General features: G+C 39.0%; 1 protein-coding gene across 6 annotated transcripts in view; it reads left to right on the plus strand.

Moving 5' to 3' along the window:
* The first annotated feature begins 9,492 nt into the window (after window positions 1-9,492).
* The window catches only part of GK (glycerol kinase), a 37,724-nt gene continuing 23,214 nt past the window's right edge, over window positions 9,493-24,002 (plus strand). For 4 of the 6 annotated variants that reach the window (XM_069784876.1, XM_069784879.1, XM_069784881.1 and 1 more), the window contains exons 1-9: window positions 9,493-9,704; window positions 17,596-17,669; window positions 18,324-18,430; window positions 19,005-19,082; window positions 20,081-20,160; window positions 21,188-21,325; window positions 21,840-21,949; window positions 22,552-22,618; window positions 23,768-23,785. In XM_069784876.1, coding sequence (XP_069640977.1) covers window positions 9,627-9,704; window positions 17,596-17,669; window positions 18,324-18,430; window positions 19,005-19,082; window positions 20,081-20,160; window positions 21,188-21,325; window positions 21,840-21,949; window positions 22,552-22,618; window positions 23,768-23,785 — 750 coding nt within the window. In that variant the 5' untranslated portion in view covers window positions 9,493-9,626. The remainder of the gene's footprint in view (window positions 9,705-17,595; window positions 17,670-18,323; window positions 18,431-19,004; window positions 19,083-20,080; window positions 20,161-21,187; window positions 21,326-21,839; window positions 21,950-22,551; window positions 22,619-23,767; window positions 23,786-24,002) is intronic. The other 2 variants (XM_069784877.1, XM_069784880.1) reach the window with 1 other exon arrangement.

Consider the following 24,002-nt stretch of genomic DNA (forward strand, 5'->3'; position numbering starts at 1 on the left):
TCATTCTTTGCTTCCTGAGGTAAACGAACTGCTCATTGCTCATAAAATCGTAGAATGAACTTTCCCATGACCAGTGAAATTTGTTATAAACAAGATGGTCTCTGAACTTGAATCAACAAACGAGAGGCAGAGTGACTGTGTAACAAATACAGTATCCACACACCAGCAGCTCTACCCACAGAAGGACAAAACACATTCAGGGAAAATAGCTTCTCACCTTTCTCCCACAACAGCCTCTTCTTCAGTGAGTGACTGCATATCAGATTTCTTTCACAGGCTGGCTGTTCAAAGTTTACCTGATGAGGGCTTTTTTGCATAGCCAAAAGATAGTGTGCAGGGTGCTTCTTTCAGGAGATATTTTCTGTTTAGCAGTATAAATCTGATCTTCAAATTTTATGGGACTGGCCTGGAGAAAAGCTAATATTCCAAGCTAAAAATAACTTCTTGGAGTTAATCTATTTTGATGAAAAAACCTCTCCTTTATTTGCCAAAATATATAGCTCTGAAGTAACTTTAAAGCATCTGAAATGTTCAGTGCTTAATTCTGTTATGCAATTCTTAAATCCTTCCTCTGTTGCCCAGCAAGCTGTCATGAGAAATATGCTTTGTTAGCTGGGATCACCTGTTTCACATATGCTGTCTCAGTTGTCAAAATGATAAAAAGTAAAACCGTCTGCTGACATGTATAAGGAAAACACAGCATTTTAGCCACAGAAGAGCTTTGTTTTATATCAGGCTTCTAATTATTGCAAGATTTTAAAGAGGAAGAGGCAAAAAGAAAATAAGAATCAGTCCTTCCAGAAGAAGGTACAGAAAAAAATCCTTTTATTTGGATGTTTATTTGCATGGGAACTTAAGGAATAGCATAACTGAATCTCTAGGGAAAAAAAAAAAAAGGTGTTTATTTTAATCTTAGAAGAGGTTAATGAGGTGACCTTCTGAGTTCAGTTCCAACCTAAATTATTCTGTGAAAATTAATGGTGTTATATTCTTAGAAAACCACTTACTACTTTATGCTATTTGATGTATATTATGGTATTATTTTGATATAATATCTGGAAATACTATATTATTATAGAAAACTTTATATATGTTTATATTACATATATATAAGAAGACATTTACTAAATCATATATATTATATACATATGTAATAATTATAATTAATTAGTGTTAATACCATTTATTTTCAATGTTCAGGTCATGCTTTAAAATATTGTTGTGAATTAATTAGAACTGTACTTCCCTACATTTCAAATGGCTTTGAGATTTCTAATACTCTCTGTCCTCTTTTGTTTTAGCAGACTCACATGCTCCACCATTAATCATCTGAGAACTTTGTACAAAATACACCACGGAAGTAGTTTTTTTTCTGTTTACTCACTGTTTATCTTGTTTACAAAAGTAGAGCAAACAGAGAGAGTAAGCAAACATATCCAAGAAAAAGCTAGTTTCTTTCTTAAGTAAGCAGTGACAAATCAAAGCAAAGCAAACACACACACACACAAACATCAAGCACATTTTAGGGCATCCACAGGAGAAATGGACATCTTTCCTTTTTAAATTCAATGCAAAAGCTTCCTTTGACTGCAGGGGGAGCAAGAATTTTCCTAAAGCATTTTTGAAACATCCAGCTGTGGTGCGCTTACTGTGCAGTGTCTTGATCATTAGCCAGATAACTATTTCTGCATAGAACAGAAAGAATAAACTACATCTATAGCATATGAAATCAAATTGAGCAGTGTGTTGCCTCAGGCTGACTCCCTGTCTCAAATAATATGGTAGAAATGGATGTATAAGAGAGGCTAAGGTTAGCAATTAAATTTCTTTGTAGTAGTATTATTATACCAAAAATATAATCTCATGCAGAATGAACAGTCAGCTATGAATTTATGTTAGAATAATAGGAACCTTATAATGTCATTAGAAAGGTATTTTTTTCTACTTCTGCACTAAGTAGATGAATTTTACCACTGCTACACTGACGTTCATCATCTGAATGTCTAGCTTTATTATTTTATCTATGCCCCAGTATCTTTTGGCCTAATAGCCTCAATAAGGAGTATATACAGACAAATCACTCTTTTGTAGTCATTAGAATGTTATTAAATTGCATAGAAGAATCAGCTCAGCTTCTAGAAGTTAATATACTCGCAGGGATGACTCACAAACAAGGCAGCTGGAGCAGTTTCCACCCTAGCTCTCAACTCTGCCCCTGAGGAGCTTCTGCTCCTGCAGAAGAGTGTTGTAACCTGGGGAGAACCAAATGCCTGTGAGTAAGCTGTTCTGATAACGGACCAAGAGCATTACTGGAATTAGACAGAAGTTAATAGAAGTAGCTGCAATATGAATATATAAATACATTCTGTTAATGAACCACTGCTGCGTAGACTGAAATGTCAAAGGCCATGGAATAGGAGGGAATAACATGACTACAGTGTGCTGCAGTTACCAGGAACTTACCTTAGGAAACATAAGCAGGAAGCTATGTTTTGAGGTATATTGAAGAAAACCAGGAACCTGCTGTGGGAAAACCATGCAGCCAGCACATAAGATTCACATCATTTGACCATGCATAGAACTGCATAATAAACTATTGGAATAGCCATAACTGATAGTGTAGGTGGAGCCATCTTTCCATTGCATATATAAGCCCGTAACAAACACCTCCTGTTGCACAGATGTCTGTGCTTCAGAATCCAGTGTGCAAATCTGGTTGCCTGCAGCGCTATGTATTATGTAAGTGTTACCTTATGGTCACCAAAGGGAAAGACACCCCTTATGTTTGCCTCTGGTCTAGCATCCTGCCTTTTAGGCTTGGTTGTAATCCAGCTGGTTCTGACAGAAGTGGGTATTAACACTAGAGTCACCCTGGATTTCCTGGACTGCAACAGGCGGGTTCCTGTGCTGGGTCAGGACTGTGTGGTAAGCAGTTCATCATCGCCTTCCAGGAAAGGAGCAGGATTTATCCCCAATATCAGTTAGAAAGGATTTCTCATCCTACCTACAGAACCCCTAGATTCACAACATAAATTCAGGGTATTTTCATGATCTCTTGTGGAAGGTATTCCCAAATGTTTATGGTACTGCTGGAGGAGTCAGCAATACTGAACAAGATTTATAGCACAATATCCAACACCCAGTCTCTCCAGAATGTCTTTACCTATAAATCAGGCCCTGCTGGACTCTTACCTACTCGGTGATCTTCTACAGAAGTAGTGGACTGTAAATATCAAGTCCTTGCTAGGATTACAGAGTTTTTGTTTAAACACATACCCTCTTCTTTCATTTAGGGAAATAGCTAGAAAACTCAGAAATACGTAAAAAGGTTAGAGTTGTAAAAACAGGAGAAATGTTTTAATCTGGAAGCAACTCTTAAGTCTGGGTTTCCAGTTACCATATCAAGCTTTGCTCCTAGGTCTTCATTCTTTTATTTTGAACCATTTGTGTAGGTTATATATCTGTTTCAGTATTAATCTAGTAGCAATTACTACCATTCCTCTATACCCTCCCACTAGGTAGCTATAGGCAGCAGTAAGATGTCCCCTAGGCCTTCTCTTCTTACGGCTAAGCAAACACAGTTCTCTCAGACACTTTTCGTACATTACCTACCAGTCCCCAAGAACTCCAGCTGCTGGTAACTAACATCATTTTGCATTAGGATACAACTAGAGCACAAAGAATCTCTGGAAGACTTCCCTATAGCTGAGCTCTCCCATAAGTTTTATGAGAGATACACTAAATTGAAAACAGCAAGGTATTAAAGTTATTCTGGAAAATAGACAGTATAGTTCAGTCTTCATGACAATAGTGTAGCCATTAATATCTCCAGAATTTCCCAACAGATAGCTAACATTTGATTTGATGATACGGAGGCTGAAGGTCTGTGAGCAGCTGAGGCAATCTAGGAGGTTGCAGTTGCTGAATATTTCACGCTGTCCCTAGTCTCCTCCACATCATCTCCTACTTATTCTTAACCTTTCCCATGCTCCTAGCTGTGGACAGCTCTGCTTTTGCACCCGCTCTGGCACTCATTACAATAAGTGAGTCAATTCAGCTTCTTGGCAGAAAACAATCCACTTTTATTTTGTCTGGGTATGTTTTCTGCCATATTAATGAGCTCAGACAACTCGAGAAAGGATCCAACAAAAACCAGACCCATTGCACAATAAGAAGAAACTGTGCAGAGCTGGGATCAGGGTGGTAGTGGAAAAACATAATCTTTTAGGACCTATGTGCAGCTAGATCAACTTACCCTGTGGAATCCTCCCTCTACTGGTTATTATTAGATTATTCAGTCCTGTTCTCTCTGAGGTCAACAGGAATGCAGTTGCTGATTTCTGAGAAATGCAGTGACTAAGGAATGCAGTGCCTTTGGACCTGAGGGAAAGCTGTCCTTTACCTCTGCTCTGCTAAGGACTTGCTACGTGACCACTGGCCAGTAATTTAGCTGCTCTGAGCCTTTCTCCACATCTGTAAAAAAAATGCTAGGAGCATGACACTTCTGCAAGAGGTTTTGTAGAGATAATACATCGAAAGCTTTTGAAGTTCATAGACAAAGAAATGTACGGATCCTGGGACAATCTAATTACCTAGAGTAAATGACTAGACCACTATATAATAATCAGTAGTAAATTCTCAGTGCCCTTTCTGAGGATGTTGCATAGCAGTTCAGCATGCAATAACTAAACTGAAACAGAAAATCGAAAGTCTAGGATGTATTTTCCTAAGTATACTAAATATGTATTTTCCTTAATATAATTAAATATATTTCTACAAAATGAAGATATATTTTATGGTAAGTTTTAATAAATACTATCCTTCTGTACTCTCTGTGGTCATATGGGACCTCTCACTTGAAACTTTATTTTTTTCTGCTTTGCTTTAGTTCTTCTGCACGATGTAAGAGCTCAGGGTACTGCAGGATTAACAGAAATTGTTTAAATCCAGTGTAGTGACAGTCTCAGGGTTCTCATACAATTCCATTGCTGCTTCTTGTTTTTAATATCTTCACCACATATGGAAACCAGAGCCTGGAGTTTGTATCACTAGATTTTCAATCCTGACCTAGGATTAAGAGATAAAAGTGTCAAATATCAGTATTTAGAGCAATTGGCCTTTTTTCTAATTCTACTATCATACATAGCAATTTCACTTAAGCTTATTTTTTGAAATATCCACTATCAATGCAAAAAAGATATATGCGAAAAGATGCCCTGTATTAGCAGCAGTTGCCCTGCTTCTGCTTGAAAGCTAAAGTAAAAAAAAGAATGAGCCTATGAGAATTGGTCCTATCTTCTGTTTATGGAGCACAAACTAGATTAACTCATTTGATAAAAATAAGTAAAAAAAAAAAAAAGCTTCCAAAATACAGCTGCTGTGAAGCCAGTAGAAAACTAACTCAGGTTTAATGCTTCCCTTCAATGCAGTGTACACGTTCTTTCAGGAGTAAATTTTGCAGTAAATTGCCATATTTTTGTATGGAAGCTAGAAGACCAAGTATCTCAGTGTTAAGGATTTTGAAGCATAGAGTATCTACTATACCACTAATGAATATTTATATTTCTCTGAATCATTCATTTTAATTCCCAAGGATGCTTACTTTTACCTATATAAAATTCTCGGGTATTTTTTTCTGATTTCCCCATTTCAATTTGAATAATACTACGCATGTAAAGATTTATTGGCTTAGTAACTGCTTTTCAAAATACTTAGCATTAGTTGACTTTAAAATGTGATTTTTTTCATCTAAGTTTTATTTTTGTCCACCAGAAAGACAGCAACGGCAACAACGATTGCTCAGGGTTTGAACAGTGTGAGTGACTCCAAATATAAAATGTCATTCAGGGAAAACTATTGTCTAATATCAGGTCAGAAGTAAAACACATCCTGCGAGACGTTCATTGCATCACCACAGTCGTGGCTTCACAATAAAACTGTTCTTGCCAAATGGTGACAGAGTACTGCATGTGGACACCTTCCAAAATAAACCTAGGATACAGAATGTAGAATTGTTCGTTCTAATCTCCTTCCTCTGGATCTGTGAAAAGGTTCCCTGCATACGGGTGCCACAGACAATCTGTATGAGTGTAAGGGCAATGGCAGCCAAGGTCATGATCTGTTTCTGTTTGCTCCCTGAGCCAGTGAGAGAGACTGAATTTATCCACGTGTGCAAGCATATGCACTCTCACACATACCACTCATCTTCCCAGTAGGCAAAAGGGTGTATGTGACAGCGTGACTCATTCTCCTGGCACGCTGTATACACTTTATACCTACACCTGTTTCAGGCTAGTTCAAAATATTTGCCTTCAGCTCTTCCTGGGGGAACACAAAGATCAGACATCAGTAAGGAAGAGCACGATTTGACTGCCAAGCCCTCTCCATCACCAAGAGGCAGAAGGGAAAGACATGTGCACCTCTGGCACCCACTCTTTAATTCACACGGTATCACATGCTTGGTGTAGCCTGATACAGTCACATTTTGTCCTTAACTTGAGGTCAATAAAAAAGAATCAGCCAGAAAGAGCAGAATGTAATTACCAACATCCCTCCATTCTGCTGAGGTGGAAAAAAACCCCCACCAAACCAAAACCGAAAAACCCAAACCAAAAGCAAACAACTGGGTTTATTTGCTAGTGAAAATAGTTCTTTAGGAACCAAATTATGTTGACTCTGGAAAATGCATTGTAAATATTTATGTGCTTAATGAATGTGTTTCAAATGTGTTCACTACCTTAAAATATCCAAAAAAACAGTGGGGCTATATTCAGAGGCAGAGAAAACTTCCATTCAAGTTCAGTCTGAAGAACAAGAGGTCAAAAAGCTGCATGTGGAGCAGCAGTTGCAGGAATCCTCATTGCACAGGCAGTTGAAAACAAGCGCCATCTTCATAAATGTAATATTTTGGGGAACCGAATTCAACTTTGTTGTAATTAAGTTCTCCCAAATCTATGGGAGCCTCCATTATTTCTGCCGGGCTCGAGAATGTTATAGTAAGTATATCTAACTTCCCAAATCTCTCCTTCTGTCATGAATAATATATACAAGGCTCCCAACAAGCACTTGCTGGATATGAGCTTGATTTTTTTTTTTTCTTCCCATTTTTTATGTTCTTCAGTGGGGGAATAGAATAGCTAACAACTTAAGCTGCATTGTGTAGACTTGCCTCAGTGAGCTCTGAGCCAGAAGCAGAAGTAATTAGTCCATACAGATATCCATGCTCCTTCCTTTAAAGGAAGCTAATAATTCCTTTAAAACTATCTCTGCAGAATGTGTCCTCACAGGGTCTTACTGTAAAGGTATGGCCACAGCTCCACCCTCCTTTCCCCTGCAGGCTACTTCCCTGGGACAGTGCCCACTACCTGTACTAAGGACTCTGCAAATAGTAACGCTCATATATTGTATAATAAATATCACAGAAAAAAAATGTTCTCTGCAAACACTGAATAGAACTGTAAAAGAAGGGAAAGTACACTGTTGAATGAGCTAGGAAGAATAAGCTAATGAGCTAGGAAGAATAAGCTAATGAGCTAGGAAGAATAAGCTATTCTCCCTGACTCTGTATTTTCTAGTTTCAGACAAAATTCTTCCCCCTTCTGTCTGTCTTGTTTGCATGCCTGTTGCCCGTTAAAGAAATGGCATCGTTGCCACCCCTCCTGTTCCCGGTCTATGAAAATACACAGGCACTGCTAAAGAACACCCAAGAAAATGGTAGGTCTGCACCTCCTAGAAAATTTCCATAACTCAGTAATCTTTATAAATTTTACATTTGCATGCTTGCAGTAGTATTTCATGTTTTGCATAAATATCAGTCACGATATTGCTTCCTCTCTTTTTGGATCCTGAGAGACCTCAACCTTTGCTGAAAATAGTCATCTCTTATTTTGAGTGAAAATACGTTCAAAACACCATACGGCAGTTTTTAACAGAAACAAAGTAACACAAACCCCACGCTTTTCCTAGCAATTATACTAATGAATTCAGACTTAACTAAGATCCCATGAGATTAATTCCTTGAATCGCTAATCTACATGGAGATGCTGTAGTCTTGCATAAACTTTTCAAGTCAACTGCAGTTGTTGCCTGTGGCTTTGGAGTAGAAGCTGCCTGCAGCACACACCATGACAACTGAAGGATGTAGAGCAGGGTCTCTTGCAAAGCCAGGAGGGTTCGTCGTGACCTTCTTGTATGACCTGCTGTGGATCCTCCTCTATGGGTTTCAGCACGTCCCTGAGCAAACTGATCTCTGAACTACAGCTTAAGTTTTAAGAAAGGATACCAGTCTTGGTTATAAAATTTTAGAATAATAGAAAATCCTTCATAATGTTTGGTAAGTGGTTCCACTCTTGAGAAAATGCACCTTATTACTAAACTGTATTTGTCTCATTTCAGATTTTGTAATTACGGGCTGCAACTAAATCCCTTCCTATCTAGTACACATTAGCACCTAGTGCTGTTCACATCCCAACCAAGGCTCCTAGATGTCAGCTGAAGTGCTAACAAAGAAAGAAAGGGTATGTCGGAAGTGTTGGGTAAGATGCCACGCAAAACATTATCAAGCGGCAGCAAACAGATATTGCTTATCAGGCAGCAATGCCAACAAAACACCAACAGTTTGGACAACTACCACTAATGGGGAGTTACAAGAAAGACAAATTTATTTAATGGCGCCTGTGGGGGCTGAGTTGCTGGCTATGCGTGTCACAGGGTAACTTCTCGTGTGCTTTAGTCAGCATTATTAGCTTTTGCAATTCTATCACAGGTCTTGCAACACCAGCAGTTTTTCTTGAAGCACTAGTTACCAACACGTAGTAAGTAAGGAAGATCAAGATCCCATTTTTTAAAGCCAATGACTATTTCTGCTTGGCGCAGGGTAAAGCTTTAAGAGATGAAACAAGCTGCTTTGGGGCTGCTAACGTTTTTCGGCCAATACCACGGCTACGGTGACTCAGTTTTGAACGCCTCCTCGGCAATATTGGCTCTGTACAGAAAACTTCCAGCGGACATCCCGGCTTGGCACCTCCCCAGCGCTCACCCTCTGCGGCTGGATCCCGCCGCAGAGAAGCAGCGCCGGCGGCCGCGCCGGGAAAGCCGGCCGGGCCCGCCAGGGGTTTCTTTCCGTTCTCCCCGATTACGAACGAAACAGGTTTCCCTCCGGGGAAGGCTGTAAGTGCCCCGGCAGCCTCGCACGGCCCTCCGCAAGACCCTCGCCAGAGCGGCACGGACTCCCCTCAGAAAACGCCTCAGCTTTCCCGCGCTTCCCCTCACGCCAACGGCTCCCGGCGCCATCACGTGACACACACCCCCCTCCCGCCCACCTCTCACTGCTGGCCCACCTCTCACTGCTGGCCCACTTCCTGCCCTTCCCGGCCACGCCCCCCCGCCTCCCCGCCCCCGCCGCGCCCCGACCGCTGGTTGGCTGCGGCGTGACAATGCGCGAGGCAGCGCCCCCCGCCCGTGACAACGCCCCGCCCCCCCCCCCCTTTCCCGCCCCGCCGCCGGCTTCACCCCGGCAGCCACGCGCCGCCGGCCGCGAGCTGCCCGGGCGGTGTCGCGCGGCGCGGCCGTTACCCGCTGGCTGAGGCGATCGCTGAGGGGACCCGACCGGCGGCGGAGCGGGGCTCATGGCCGCCTCGGACCGGATGGTGCTGGGGCCGCTGGTGGGCTCCATCGATCAGGGCACCAGCTCCAGTCGCTTCCTGGTGAGCAGAGCGGGGGGGGGCTTTGGGGCGGCCCCCGGGCGCTGAGGCGTGCGGGGGGCGAGGCGGCGGCCCCGCCGGCCGGAGGGAGCCGTTGCTTTCGCTCCTTCCCTCGCCCGCATCCTCGCGGGGTCCCTCCGGCTTCCGCTGCGCCCTTGGGGAAGGGCAGGGGGGAGCGGGCCGGCGCAGCGCCGTGCTGCCGCTGCCCCGGCTCCCGTTCCCTTGCCCGGGGCCGGCATCCCTCTGTCCCCCGGCGGGCCGGGGCTGCCGGGCCCTGAGGAGAAGCGGGCGCCGGTGGACACGGGGGTGGCGGAGCCGCCGGCCGGCGGACACTGTCCCCTGGCGATCAGACCCCCGTCGCCTTCCCGCCGCGCTGGGGTTTGGAGGGGGGAGAACGGAGGGGAGCGGGCCGTGCGGCGGTTCTAGCAGTGCCTGCCCGGCCCCCTGAGCAAGGCGGAGGCCAGCGTTTCTGGCCGCTGCTTGAGGGGGGCTGCAAAATCCTGCTGCTTCCAGCAGGCTGTGTTTTAAATCGGTCGGGTATCTCGCCCTGAATGAAATCGAATGGACAAGGTGCTCAGGCACTGGAGGAATAGATCGGCGTGAGTTCAGTGACTGTGATTAGCTAGTGTTCAAACAATGCAATGACTCTGCTGTGTTCCCCTCTAAAACCTACTCGGGCCTGTTGGAGTGACTGCTGCAGTTCCGGAGGCTACAACCCTAATGTCAATGCATCCTGTGCACTGTACGTATTCAGGTGACTGAACTTGTACACCTTACGAAAGATGGGCTTCTTTAAACACAGGAGGAAGATAGTTTGTTTAAGGATGGGGCGATGAATATATTCATCACATATATAAGCCCTTTAGTTCAAGGATCGAAGATATTTCTATCTTATGCAATAGACAGTAACTAATGTTGTTATTATATATGAAACTTACTATATAAACTTCCTGCTTGCAAATCTCTACAAATGTCCTGTTGCCTAGTCAGTAAGTCACGGTAATTAGATTTAGATCCCAGTGATAATTTCCACCGTGGAAGTGGAATAGAGATAATGACTAGATACAAAAAGTTGTCAAGTGTGCACCGTGTTGAATGGGCAAGATGAATGTTTTGGAATGCCCTTGCTTTTTTCTTTTTTTTTTTTTTTTTAATGCTTCTCCCATGTGGAATGTTCTTTCATGAAGCAGGAGACTAGAATATCTTCTTGACCTATGTTACCATTATTACTCAATATCACGACCTTCATGGGATTGTCAAATGACAAAATACAGATCTGGGGGTGGAGAGAAACTACAAACTGACAAATGGCACCAGCGGACTGTATTGAATGCCAGTCAGGAGTCCTTTTCAGAAGTGAATTTGGAAAAGTTCCCTGTAACACCTGAAGATAAATTCTATCTGCTTTACATGTATGCCAAGTTAACTTTTTTTTCTTAACTTTCTAAAAGGTTATCTTTAGAAAGATAACTTAGTTATCTTTCTAAAAGGATAACACTAGTAGAACTAAAAGAGACACTGCAAGCTTTAAAGTTATACTCAAGCTCTTTTTACAAGTATTTTTACAAGTTCTTCTAACAAGGAATTTCTTATGCTAGATGCATTCATCAATGGCTTGTATACAGCTGGGGTTTTTTCTGTCCACATGAGGTATGTTTCTTCTGAGGATTCAGGTGTTCCCACAAATAAATAAGAGGTCATAATTCTTTCCTTATTTTTTTTTTAAAGTGTATTGTGTCTGTCACTCTTCAGTTCTTCTTGTATCCGTCTCGGTTTCTCTCAATTAATTTCAAAATGCATTGTCTTAAACTTGGCAGTGTGATCAAACTATTATGATAATAAAGTTATGTGGATTTGAGCAAAAAAGATAGATCTGAATTAAATCAGAACATGGGGTAGGGTGGAAGAAGAGGGCAAAGTGTGCAGGGGCCTGCTGCAAGCTGCATCAGTCATTCAGATAATAACATATGTATCTGGAGAATTCTGTACTGGAAGGAGATTGCCACGCTTAGAAGAGAGACTAAGCCAAAATCTAATGCGGTGCTCTTTTTACCTGAGTTGTTTCCTTGGCTCTCTTATTACCTCTCGATCTTTTACTGTGTTAGTTGTTTTGCATAGCTTTGTCACTGATAGCTCTTCATTTTTTTTTCTCTAGTGCTTCCAACAATTTTCATCTTCATCAAGTCACCAGTCAAAATCAAATTGTTGGTTACTTTGCACATGTCTATTCAGTAGCACAGTGCAACTGTTACTTAGTTTTTAAAGATGGACCCAGACATCTTTAACCTGGATTTTGACCAGGTTAAAGATGTCTGGGTGAAAAGCTGGCTGGTCTTTTGGGGCCAAAGGGTAGTGTCAACAGTTCAGAGTCTAAATTTACAATTACAGGTGGCCAGTTTACAAGTGGTGTTCTGCAGCAGTCAGTAGCAAGGGCTGATACCCCGAAGTATTTTCCTCAACAGCCTGGGGGATGGGTTGGAATGCCCTCTCAAGTTTGCAGATGACCACAGAGTGGGGGGAGCAGTTGACTGGAATTCCAGTTTGAGAAGGGGCCTGGCAGAAGCTTCATGAAGTTCAGCAAACTTTAGCACTTGGGATAGAAGGCTAAGAAGCAGCTTGGTGAATAAGGACCTGGATTCCTGCTGGACAGCAAGTTGAATATAAGTGAGCAGTGTGTCCTTGTAGTGGTGAAGATTAACCACATTAAGAAAAGTGCAGACTGTGGATCAAAGGAAGTAATTATTGCCATCTGTGTGGCACTTAGGAGGCAGCATCCAGAACACTGTGTCTGGTTTTGGTCCTCCCGGAGGAAGAGAGTCTGAAGAACTGGATTTCACCCAGCGGAGGATCACTAACATGGTCACTGCGCTGCAGCACAAGGCATGCAAGGAGAGGTTGAGAGATCAGGGGTTGTTTTGTCACAGGGAAGTCTGAGGGTGTGTCTTTGGCCATCTAACCACAGTTTGTAGGGAACACAGAACCAGCCTTTTCTCAGGCGTGCACAGAAAAAGACAACAGGCAATGAACACAAGTTGCAGCAAGTGAAGTTTCAAACAGATGTAAGGAAGAAATGCTTCACTATGAGGGGCTCTGGATCAGGGGCCCAGAAAGCCTGTGGAATTTCCCTCCATGCAGATGCTCAACACCTGACTAGAAAAGGCCCTGAACAACCTGGTCTAACGTTAAATTTAAGCTTATCTGAGCAGTGGGTTGGGCTAGACAACCTCCAGAGATTCCTTCCAGAATTAATTATTCTGTGTATGGACACAAGTTTTGAGAGATTCTACTGCTTATGTGAATGAGGCTGTATGAGCACAGATGATAAAGAAGCACCAGAACTTAGGTGCATTTCTGTTACTGTCACTCCTTATTTATCCTTGCCTCTCACACACAATACACGTACAGTTTTAGCTTATGCTACAGTTTTACCCTCTGGGGATCCTAATTTGGATCTTTTCTTTGCTAAGCTACTTGCTTTTGCAAAATAAACTGTAATTATTTTTGAGATCTCAACTTTTCTGTTAAGTTGGGTTGAACCTTGATAACAGATTCAGAGTTACCAGGGAGAGTGCAGTGCGTTAAGTACCACTGCAGTTGCTTCAGGCTCATTTTCTTAAAGATGGCAAGCAGGAAAATAAATTGACTAGGCTAAACAAGTGTAGCCAGATGACTAAATTCTGGTCTAGATGTTTTGCCAAATATTTGCATCTCTCATGTTCCATTTTATTTTGTTCAAGGATCATATTATAAAAATCGACTGTAACTTATTTTGCTAAAAGTCTTGGGATCAGGGGCTAATGGCCAGCTGAACCACGGCCTGATCTCTTGAAAGGTATTTGCTGGGTAAAGTCTTTCTGGCTTTTTATCCAGGAACAGCAAGAATCAAAGTGTTCAGTGAAGTACGCATCCAGTGAAGTACGTATACAGTACTTCAAGTTCTAGGTTTGCCAGTCAGCCACAGACAATTTTTTTTTCCACCTCAGAGGAATATTTCTTTCTTCCTTTACTTCACTTCCAGAAGAAACATTCAAATAAAGCTATATTGCACTGTAAGCATTATTTTCAGTAAGCAAAACCTGCTTTTAGATAAGGAAAAACTTAGTACCCGTTGAGCTTACCCTTCAGTGGGGAATCCATTTCACCCCTCTACTGAAGTAACATGACCTTTTGAGAAAAAGCAAAACTGGATTGTATAGCTAACAAGAAGGGTTAGAAGTATTGCAAATACTTCAGTTTTTCCCTAACTCTTAGCTTTTATTACTTAAAATACATTGTAGTTTTGCTTTTTATTCCCTAATCATAAGCACCTCTTTGAGGGAGGAGGGAGGTCTGTTCATCAGGAGCCTTCCAAGCAAGATAATTTCTAGGACACTTGTTAAACTGTACTTATTCATAAATTCTGACTGCCTGCTAATCCTAGTTAAATACAAAGGTGGAATTATTTTTTGTCATCCTTCCCCCAGTTAGGTTATTTCAATGCAATTTCAGAACTCCAGCTCTGAGCTTGTTTGCTTGCAAAGCCATAGCTGTTCCAGCTTAACAGAAACTCATGAAGATACAGCATAGGCTAACAGAAGTAGCTTTACTGCAAGCAGAGTTACATGGCAAAGCTTGAGAGTCATGAAATGTTACTTCTAAAATCTGTTTTCACTATTGTCTTTTCAGCTGTGCAGCTTCTTGCATCACTTCTATGAGCCTCATGTTTCAGTTTGTCTCATATTTCTTTTCATTCTTTGAAAATTGTTACAACTGATTCATCTGAGTTCTTTTCCACTAAAATGATGAAGACAATGCAATACCATGCAACTGTTTGCACCTCTTCATGTGATGTCATGTATTATATTAGAGACCCTATAAAGAGCTTGAATTAAGGGATCGGCGCTTGTGCTTGTCTGCTTGCTTATATACAGCATAGCTAAGTAGGCCTTTCTTCTCTCCTCCACTCTTGAGATTCAAGGCTCAAGCTCTAATTCTTTGTATGATAATTTGTTGGGAGTGGAAGGAGGGTGTTATTTATTGCTTTTCTTTAATCTCTCACCGGAGAATTCAGTACGTATCTGGTGGTTTTCACTGTCTTTCATCAAATCATCTCTGTTCAAGATAGCTCTACATGTCCAAATAGCCTAGACAATTCTTTTGTGACTACTGCTGATAAAATTAGGGCAAAACTGACTTCGACTTTTTTTTCCCCCTACAAAAAGTGAGAGATCAGTATCATAAACTGGAACCAGTTCTTAATGAATATGAACAGAAGGAAAGCAGTGACAGAAATACACTTCAAACCTGTTTCGACAGGAATGTATTGACCTTATCTGAATTACTCATACTTATTGTCACCTGTTTCTCCCTCTCACCACTGTCAGAGAGAAACAAGGATGGTTTGGGGTTTTTTTCTGGCAGGAGGGGTTTTGGGGGGGTGGAGGAGCAGGGAAGGAGGGGAGGTCCCATTTGTTCTATTTATTCCCTACTTTGTTTATTGTCTTCTAGGTTTAAATGTAATGACTCATTTATGTTTGGCATCTTTTCCTGTATCAGAGTTCTATTTATCACTGTAGAACATGGTATTGTTCTCAGTGAAACTTTTTAATCCCTTGCCCTGAGGTACAGGGAGTGTCTGCTGCTTTTGTTGAGGATGTCAGAAGCTTGTGGTTTTGTTCGTGATGGATTAGGAGAGCATGTTTACCTAGCTCTTCTCTATGGGCATGAAAAAATCTATGCATTTGTAGCGTTATTGCTTCTGTTGAGAATTTATTGCTGTTAGAACAGCTTGCTTAGAAGGAGGCAAAAAGCCATGCTGTGCTAGAGCTTCACCCTTTATTATCTGCAGGTCACACAATCCAGGTTCAAAGAATGACCTTGTCTAATTGAATCTGTATTTATTTCCTGCTAACAGTAGGAATCCTTATGCACTGCCTTCTGTTTCGAGGAATACTGAATGATTAATGGTGAATGGTTATCAAATGATATTTAACATTGTTAGTAGGTCAGATACACACAGGTTCAATAAAAAGTCTTCTATCTTTATTATAAAAACAGTAAAAGTTACTATGCTTTTGGCAGAAAGGCAATTTCAAGTAAAAAAATCTTGCTGCATACATGCAGAACGTAATCTCTCCTATTAACTATGTTGCACAGTGTTTTAAGACCCATATCCCATTATACTAGTTCCCTCCAAACATGTAGTACTGACAGAGCTTATCCTTTTATTGGGATAGCTTCACATCAGGCCTGAGCTGGTAGATGAAACACAGACAAGTAAATATGGTAAAAAGAATACAGTGTTGCTTTTTCTATGTAAACCTTCCAACTGATAACAGAAAAGGATGAACATGTACCTTTTTAAGACTTCTTTTCTGGGCAGTGGAGGGGAAAAATTAGTATTTTCCAGAGAGGTTGTGCTGTTTCCATCCTTGGAGGTTTTCAAGACCCGCCTGGAAAAAGCCTTTGAGCAACCAGGTCTAACCTCATAGCTGACCCTGCTTTGAGCAGGAGGTTATACTAGAGATCCTTCAAGGTCCCTTTCAGCCGCAATAATTCTATGATTCTAACATAGAACTAGAATGTTTCTAAACTTCAAGGTTTCACTCTAAAGATACACTTTAAGGTTTCAAAGAAACTGGAGAATCAGAACTTCATCTGCTCTTTGTCAGAAATGTTCTAATAGTTTCAGAGTAAACTGTCTTATCTAAATGAAATCAAGAGTTTCTGGATTAAAAGCTTTTAAGAGAAATTCCTAAAATTTGTGGAATGAGAAGAGAGCATTACCAAGGAAGTGTGGAAAAGATTCATTTGTCTCCTAGAGAGTGAATGGGGTTTGTACCCTTAGTATGAGGGTGGTTTCTGAATCTGACCGTCCTCTGCTTGCCATAAAAAGATAGGAAGGTGTCCTACTGGCGTGTTGTGCAGTTCACCTGAGTCTGCTGTTAGATTTTACTTTCTAGGTCCCTGAATGTTCTTCAAGGAAAAGACTTTAAATGGTGTTAGTGAGAAAGAGCCATTTTCCCAGGAATGTCATCGTTGCCCAGTTAGTTACGCTGGTTTACTAATTGTGCAGTTAAGTTGGATGTTTTACTTGGTGTCATCTTAGCTTGGCCACAGTAGATTACTTTTGGAAACAGGCCACTGATGGTTAATGAAGATTGTTGTGTATTCTAGCAGAGCTTCTACTGCAAGGCAGAGCCTCTAACTCGTGATTCCTTAAGAACAGCCATCAGTATAGTCCTCAGGATTCTCTACTCTGCTGTTTTTTATTGTAGTATGTGCAAATCTAAGTCACTTTTCTGCATGTTCTTCTCTTTTTTAATGTATCATGTTGCTGCAGTGACGTTCTTTTCTTGTCAGATTGTTCGTAAGCTCTGTATCTGTAGTTTGCTTTGAAACAAACTGGGTTCCACCCAGGTGCTTTTTCTGTCTTCACAGTTTGGTCCCTTCTGTGATTTCTAAACTACATGTGATTGTCTGTTTCTTAAAATCACTCTCCCTAAAAGTGAGCTAACCCAAGAAAAGGCATAGCTCTGGCATTAGAGTATCAGAGCAGGAACTAAAGAAATGTTATTATGACTAGTAGCGGGTATTTTACAGAGAGGTATGTTCTAAAATGCATAATTAGTTTAATTTCTGCAACCTCCACAAGAAAAAATGTGGTTCTTTCCCAATCCATCAAGAAAAAAAAAAGCAGTTATAATTCACAGAAGAGCTTACCAAAATACTCTTTGCTTACCTTAATCACAAAAGTTCATATATCTGAACCCAGGTTATATGGATATTTGGCTTGATGATAGAAAATGGCTATCAATTATCACAGCACTGTGTTTGTTCAAAAGAATAAATGTTAATTTATTGTTGTTTCAACTTCTGTCTTCATAAAAAATTCTGTTGTGTAATTTATTTGCAGGTTTTTAATGCGAAAACAGCAGAGCTCTTGAGTCACCATCAGGTTGAGATACAGCAGAAATTCCCTAAAGAAGGGTATGAATTTTCTGTGGGTTTTTTATTTGTTTACATTTTGGTAGAGCTTGTGTATTTTTATCTCTGAATGATCAAAACTGAAGTTGATTAATAATTATTAAGAACATAGTATCTGCTATAGAAGACTGTGTGGTAGGAAAAATGGCATAAAAAACCTCACCTTGGGTGTCCAGTATGTGCTCTGAGTTATGTAAACTAAAAATACTTGGTGTTTTACTCTGATCACTCATTAACATATTTAAAGTTTAAACTTTAAGGTTTAAAACTAAAGTCTCATTTAGGTGGTAAAGCTGCTCATTTTTACAATTTAATCGTAGTCTTCAGCTTAGTCCATAGAAACTGCTTAGTTTGTTCTCCGAGGTGGTTTTTTTGTTTGTTTGTTCTTAACTGACCTACCATTTGCTACCAAAGCCCTCTGTATAGAATAAAACAAAACAAAATTCTTTGGTTTCTGCAGATGGTTTTGTTGGGAAGATGCAGCTTACTGTTTAAAAAGGGTTTGAAATTTATGACACTTTTTCTAGATATGTAAAACATACTTTACAGTTAAGATCAAGTCAAAATACTCGGCTGGATTTTCAGACTAGAATTTCTTTTTTTCCCTAAATGTAATTTTTTGTCTTTGTATTAACTGGTGTCTACTGTTTGTTAAAGATGGGTGGAACAAGATCCAAAGGAAATACTGAAGTCTGTCCATGAATGTGTGGAAAGGACCTGTGAGAAACTGCAACAACTAAACATAGACATCACTAACATAAAAGGTATTCCTAGTACTTAAGGGTAACTGAGGGCTTTAACATACTCATGGTTGAGCAAGTCAAATTCTCTAGTCTTTAAGTCAATAAATAGGAAGGTGGTAGCATGTGCTGGCCTCAAAGAAATGTTAAATTGGAATTGAGATCAGTTTGTTTGGGAGGAATAATGAGAAAACAAGTCCTTCATGTATATTAGCAATGCAGAATCTACAAAGTAGACTTAACCTAATCTTGCAAAGTCACAGAGACAAGTGATGAATGAAGAAATTCTGAAATTTAAATTAGGACTTACTGGGAAAAGCTAGTTTCTCTGTCAGTGTTGTTGCTGTCTCAGTTTGTGGCAAAAAAAGAAGAGAGTTTTTTTAACGTTGTTAAGCAGCAAAAATTGAATGATGAGCTTTTAGAAGTGATATTTCTAGATTATAACATGAAAAAGTTGGAAGCTTTTTATTTCCCATTTACTTTCCTCTTCTCCTTACCTGTTCCTCCCTCCTCTCCACCTCTCCCTCCCCTCCCTCATCCCCCAAAAGGGGAAAACAAACCTTCTGAAAAGGATACTTCTTTCTATTTTGTCCTGAAGCCATTGGAGTCAGCAATCAGAGAGAAACAACAGTGGTTTGGGACAAGACAACTGGAGAACCTCTTTATAATGCTATTGGTAACTACTATACTTTCTGAATATGTAATATCATGAGTGTGTTATAGAAAAATGCTTTCCTAGTTTCCTGTACAGACTTCATTGTGGCCTAGCCTACTAACTTCTTTGATTTTTTAATATCTGTGTCATAAACTTTGTGTTAGTATACACCAGTCCAATTAAAAAAAAATATTCTGTTAAAATTATTACTTAATAGTTAATAAATCACTTCATGGACTTTTAACAAAAAACAATGTTCCTGAGGGGTTTTGTACATCTCTGGCATGTAATGAAGCTCTGACTTACACCCAATCAGTTCCTTTTAAATGAAGGAGCTTGCTAAATTTTCGGGATGCTTTTGATTTAACTTTAAAGGAAAAATGTGTTAAGTAGGTTTCATGAGTACTTACTGATTTGGAGTTTTATTTTTAACTTACCTTAGCTTTTCAGATTATGTCAGCTGAGTAATGGTAATTGTCTAGATTTACTCTTTTAGGCCATGTCAAGTGCCAGATTTAGTTTAGCATAGTATCACTGAAAAACCAGGACTCTTCTATATTCAAATATATGTTGTTAACAGCTTTATATTGAGCCCAGCTGTACCTTGATAACTCTGACATAGCACTCCAGTTCAAAGTTTTCCTAGGAATAGTAAATAATCAACCTGCTATTTGTTTTAACCTCTTAGTTTAATGACAGTCATCTGCTCTAAACAGCGTAGTATTAGTCATTTGCTTATGCTCTGACAGAGAAAAGTATATGTCCTATTATGTGGAAAATCCTGTTTGATTTCTCAAATTGTTTGTTCTTCTAAATCAAATGAGTTTATCTAACAATTTTTAATTTTTACAATAATGCATTTAAAATCAATGGCAATACAGTATTCTTTCAACTCATGAAAAGCTAAATATAAAGACAGGAATTTACTGGCAAGAGCTCTAGTTTTGTAGAAGCAGCTTGTACATGTCACTTTTTGTGTATTAAATCAGTTGATCAGTTAATTTTATTCATGTTTTTAGTGTGGCTTGACTTGAGAACCCAGTCAACAGTTGAACGGCTTCTTAAAAGAATTCCAGGAAAAAACAAAGCCTATTTTAAGGTAAGAGATATTCCAGAACATTTAAATAGTAGCTGAACTCTTATTGCTATGGTATATAATGTTTTGGAGATGTGTGCTTAAAATTCCCCAAAACGAAGTCAGTCAGTTGTAGCTTCTAGTCACTTCTTAGCTTGTCAAATAATAAAAAATGTACATAATATTATACACCAATCTGAGACTGAAAAGTGTTTATTTTCCTCAAAGTCAGTGGTTAACACTCCTTACATCTCTCACTAGAGGAGTTAAACGACTAATCGTTAGTGAGATTTAATCATGTGCTACCTATCCAATGATAAGTAAACATCACACACAGAAATTGAGAGCAAGTAGAAAAGAACTGTCTGGAAAATAATTTATTGATGTGAAATATATTATCCTTTCTCATCTTATGCCTTAATATTGAAATTAATTGCAACCAATCTGAGAACTGGGAAGATAGTTTATAAAGAGCAATTTCATTCTTTTTTTTATATGAGTGTATATATATATATAACAATTTGGAAAATAAATGCTTGCAAAAAGGTGTCTTAATTCTTTGTTTTATATTTTCCTTGATTTATTGTATAAATATTATATATTTTATATATTGTATGTTTTCCTATAGGCAGGAAATGGATGTCAAAAAGCATATAAACTTACTTGATTTTTAACTTCTCGTAGGATACAAGTTCCATCTTTCCTGTGTCATGCTGCTCATTTTTGTTGTCGTTACTTGCTGTCTAGTCATATGCAGATATCCTAGATAAGACAGGACTTCTGCAAACAACTATTTCCATGTAAATGGTCTTTGAACTGCATTTAGATCAGCTTTGATCTTTGTCCATTAATGCACTGGTCATTTGTTTTTCATATTTTCAGACTTGTGTATTGTATGCTTAGTACTTACTTAAATAACAAGTTTGTGTAATTTCTCTGAGGTTTGTGTCTTTGTTTTTTCACTTACTATCACCATTTTTATATGTAACTACAGTATTCATGGAAAAGGTACTTGCATGGTGTTTAAATGATTTTTTTTTTTATTTTACAGTTTAGGACTGGTCTTCCACTTAGCACTTATTTTAGTGCAGTGAAACTTCGGTGGCTTTTGGATAATGTGGAAGAGATTAGGCAAGCAGTTGATGATGGAAGAGCTATGTTTGGGACTATTGATTCATGGCTTATATGGGTATGTATTTGTGAGTTTATTATCACTCTTTTAAAAATTAATTTTCATATCATGCAAATTCCTGTGCAAAGGACAGTGACACATGAGGCCCACTGATCACACAGTGATGTCAATACAAGCTACTAAAGAAATTCCATCAAAGTTCCTTACAATATGAACTTTTACTGTCCCTGTATCACTATATTTTCTTTTTGTAGGTGCTTATGTGTAATTTACCACTTATAGGTTGCTGTAAAATTTTGCTCATGCTTTTGGAAAAGTCTTGGACTTTAGAAAGGTGTATTAGACACCTTTACAATATAAGAATACAGGAGGTACTGTTGTACCCTTATTACCTCTCTCATGCCTTTCTTCTGCTATAACAGGTCCGCCTTTTTACTTGTTGCAGAAATATCAGAGTTCCCAGTCCCAAGCTGAAAGCTTTGTAAATTTAGAATTTTTTTTTTTTTGGTAATGTGTTGAAATAAACCTATCTGTTTTCTTGGCAAATACTGTTGATATTTATTTTGTTCAGAGTTTGACAGGTGGAAAGAATGGAGGTGTTCACTGTACAGATGTAACCAATGCCAGTAGAACAATGTTGTTCAACATTCATTCCTTGGAATGGGATCCTGAGCTCTGCCAGTAAGCTCAGTTTTTCAGTAATACTGTTATTTAAATAGATTCTACAAGTGATCTGTGAAGAAACTCATTTAATAGTAAGAATCTCTTATCTAGACTAAGATCAGCAATCACTGTTGTATTTACTGTTAGTAATTAAGATTCATTGTTATCCAGAAGTCCAAATTACAACTGTCTGGATTAATTAAAAGTAGCAGATTTTTCCTGTAGGTGGAAGACAGGTTCATGGAAACAATGACGTTTAATAGTTTCTTTATTCCTTAATCAAATTTGTAAGGCAGTTACAATGATAGTGTCTCTATTTTAAATTTAAATTTATTAACAACAATATTATAAAGATATTGCTGGAAGAGGAATGACTTCCCACACGAAAGACTTGGATAAGTCTTCAAAATATTCAAGTATATGCTGTTTTCCTCCATAATTCAGTGTCACATACTGTAACAAGTGGAAAAACACACAGTGATGGATTAAACTCTAGAAATCAAAGTTCCTTTTGTAGTTTTTTTTTTCTTTACAGCTTAAACTTATTGAAGGAAATAAATGCAAAATGCTTTCTGATTTAGCACTGACCATATATATAAACTATTTTGTATTGTTTTCAGGTTCTTTGATATTCCTATGGAAATACTCCCAAAAGTACGAAGCTCCTCTGAGATTTATGGCCTAATGGTAAGTTTGCTTGTGTGTATGTGAAGTTAATCTTGTAAAAATATAACTACATCAGTATAGATTTGCCAGAATTTCCATAGGTTAAGACTAGTGGCTTTTTCTAGTCCACTGTTGTTTGATTTATGATTAGTAAGTCATTATCTACTCTTGTATAATATTATATGAAGTTGAATATTTGTTGTTTTCTCTTTTAAGTGTCAAATAGACAAAGCAAGATGTGAGAGGTTTTTGATAAGGATAATAATTATTCATACATAAAAATAAGGATAACAATTTGATTTTTTATTACATTTACTTATTGATTTAGAAACTACCCATCAGAATGCAATGTATAATCAGTAGATTAAAAGAATGAGATTGCTGTAATTAGAGCACAATATTTTTACTTCGTGTACAATTGAAAAGAAGAGATGAAAATTGCTATGGAAGTCTTTGTGATCTAAGAAGACTGGACAAGACGTGTAATGTCTTACTTCCAAATAACTGAAGGCAAGATTAGTCAGCTTCTGTGAACTGCAAAATCACAAGTGACACCTTGAATTGCCTTCTTTTTGAAAAATAAACTTCTCTTGCCATGTATATTTACATAGCACTCAGTAAAAAAAAATATTTTTTAATATCATGATGTCTTTTTAATCACACTGTTTCCAGTGCAGCTGTGAATATTTCTTAGGAGTAAATCATTAATTGTTTTCATGGGGCTGAGGTTTCAAGTTTAGTTTGATGCAGCACCAACTATTCTGAATCAGTGACATCTAATTTATTAGCTTCAGAATCAGATAAACTGGATTTTGTGATTTTGCATTCTTTTTCCTCATAGTTTGCCCTATTGTTTACTAAGAACATACAGGCTTTTTGTAATTAAGACAAGTTATGGAGATTTTTATTTAAAATATAACTCTTACTTGCCTGAAATGTAAGTATTTTTGCTAATCTCTTAATGGAGATGCCACTGGAAGTCATTGCTGACTTTTATTAATGTGACGGTCAGATGAGAGTGAGTTGTATTAAGCTGAATTTTTGAGGTAAATGGAAAAAGATACTACCTGGCAACTGAAACGTAATAGCTGGTCAATTTAAATGTGAACTTTTATTTCTCTTCCCCTTTCCTTCCATTTTTTTTCTTTTTCTTCCTTTTGCTGACTGTAGAAAATCTGTCCTAGCCTGGTGAGTAGAGTCTTCCATTAGGCTGACCACCTATATCTTATCCATTCTGTTCAGATGCTGTGCATTTCCATTGGTTTAAGGATTAGTAAAAGCACACTTTCTAGACCAATAAATTTGGCGGGTATTTCCAAATTTGAGATATTACAATTAGAGTTCATGCCAAAGTTGTTTCTAAAATGTAATCTTGATGTATGCATTTGCCTTAATTTGCAGGCTG

This window comes from Haliaeetus albicilla, chromosome 6 (assembly GCF_947461875.1).
Source record: "Haliaeetus albicilla chromosome 6, bHalAlb1.1, whole genome shotgun sequence".
In the NCBI taxonomy this organism is placed as follows: Eukaryota; Metazoa; Chordata; class Aves; order Accipitriformes; family Accipitridae; genus Haliaeetus; species Haliaeetus albicilla.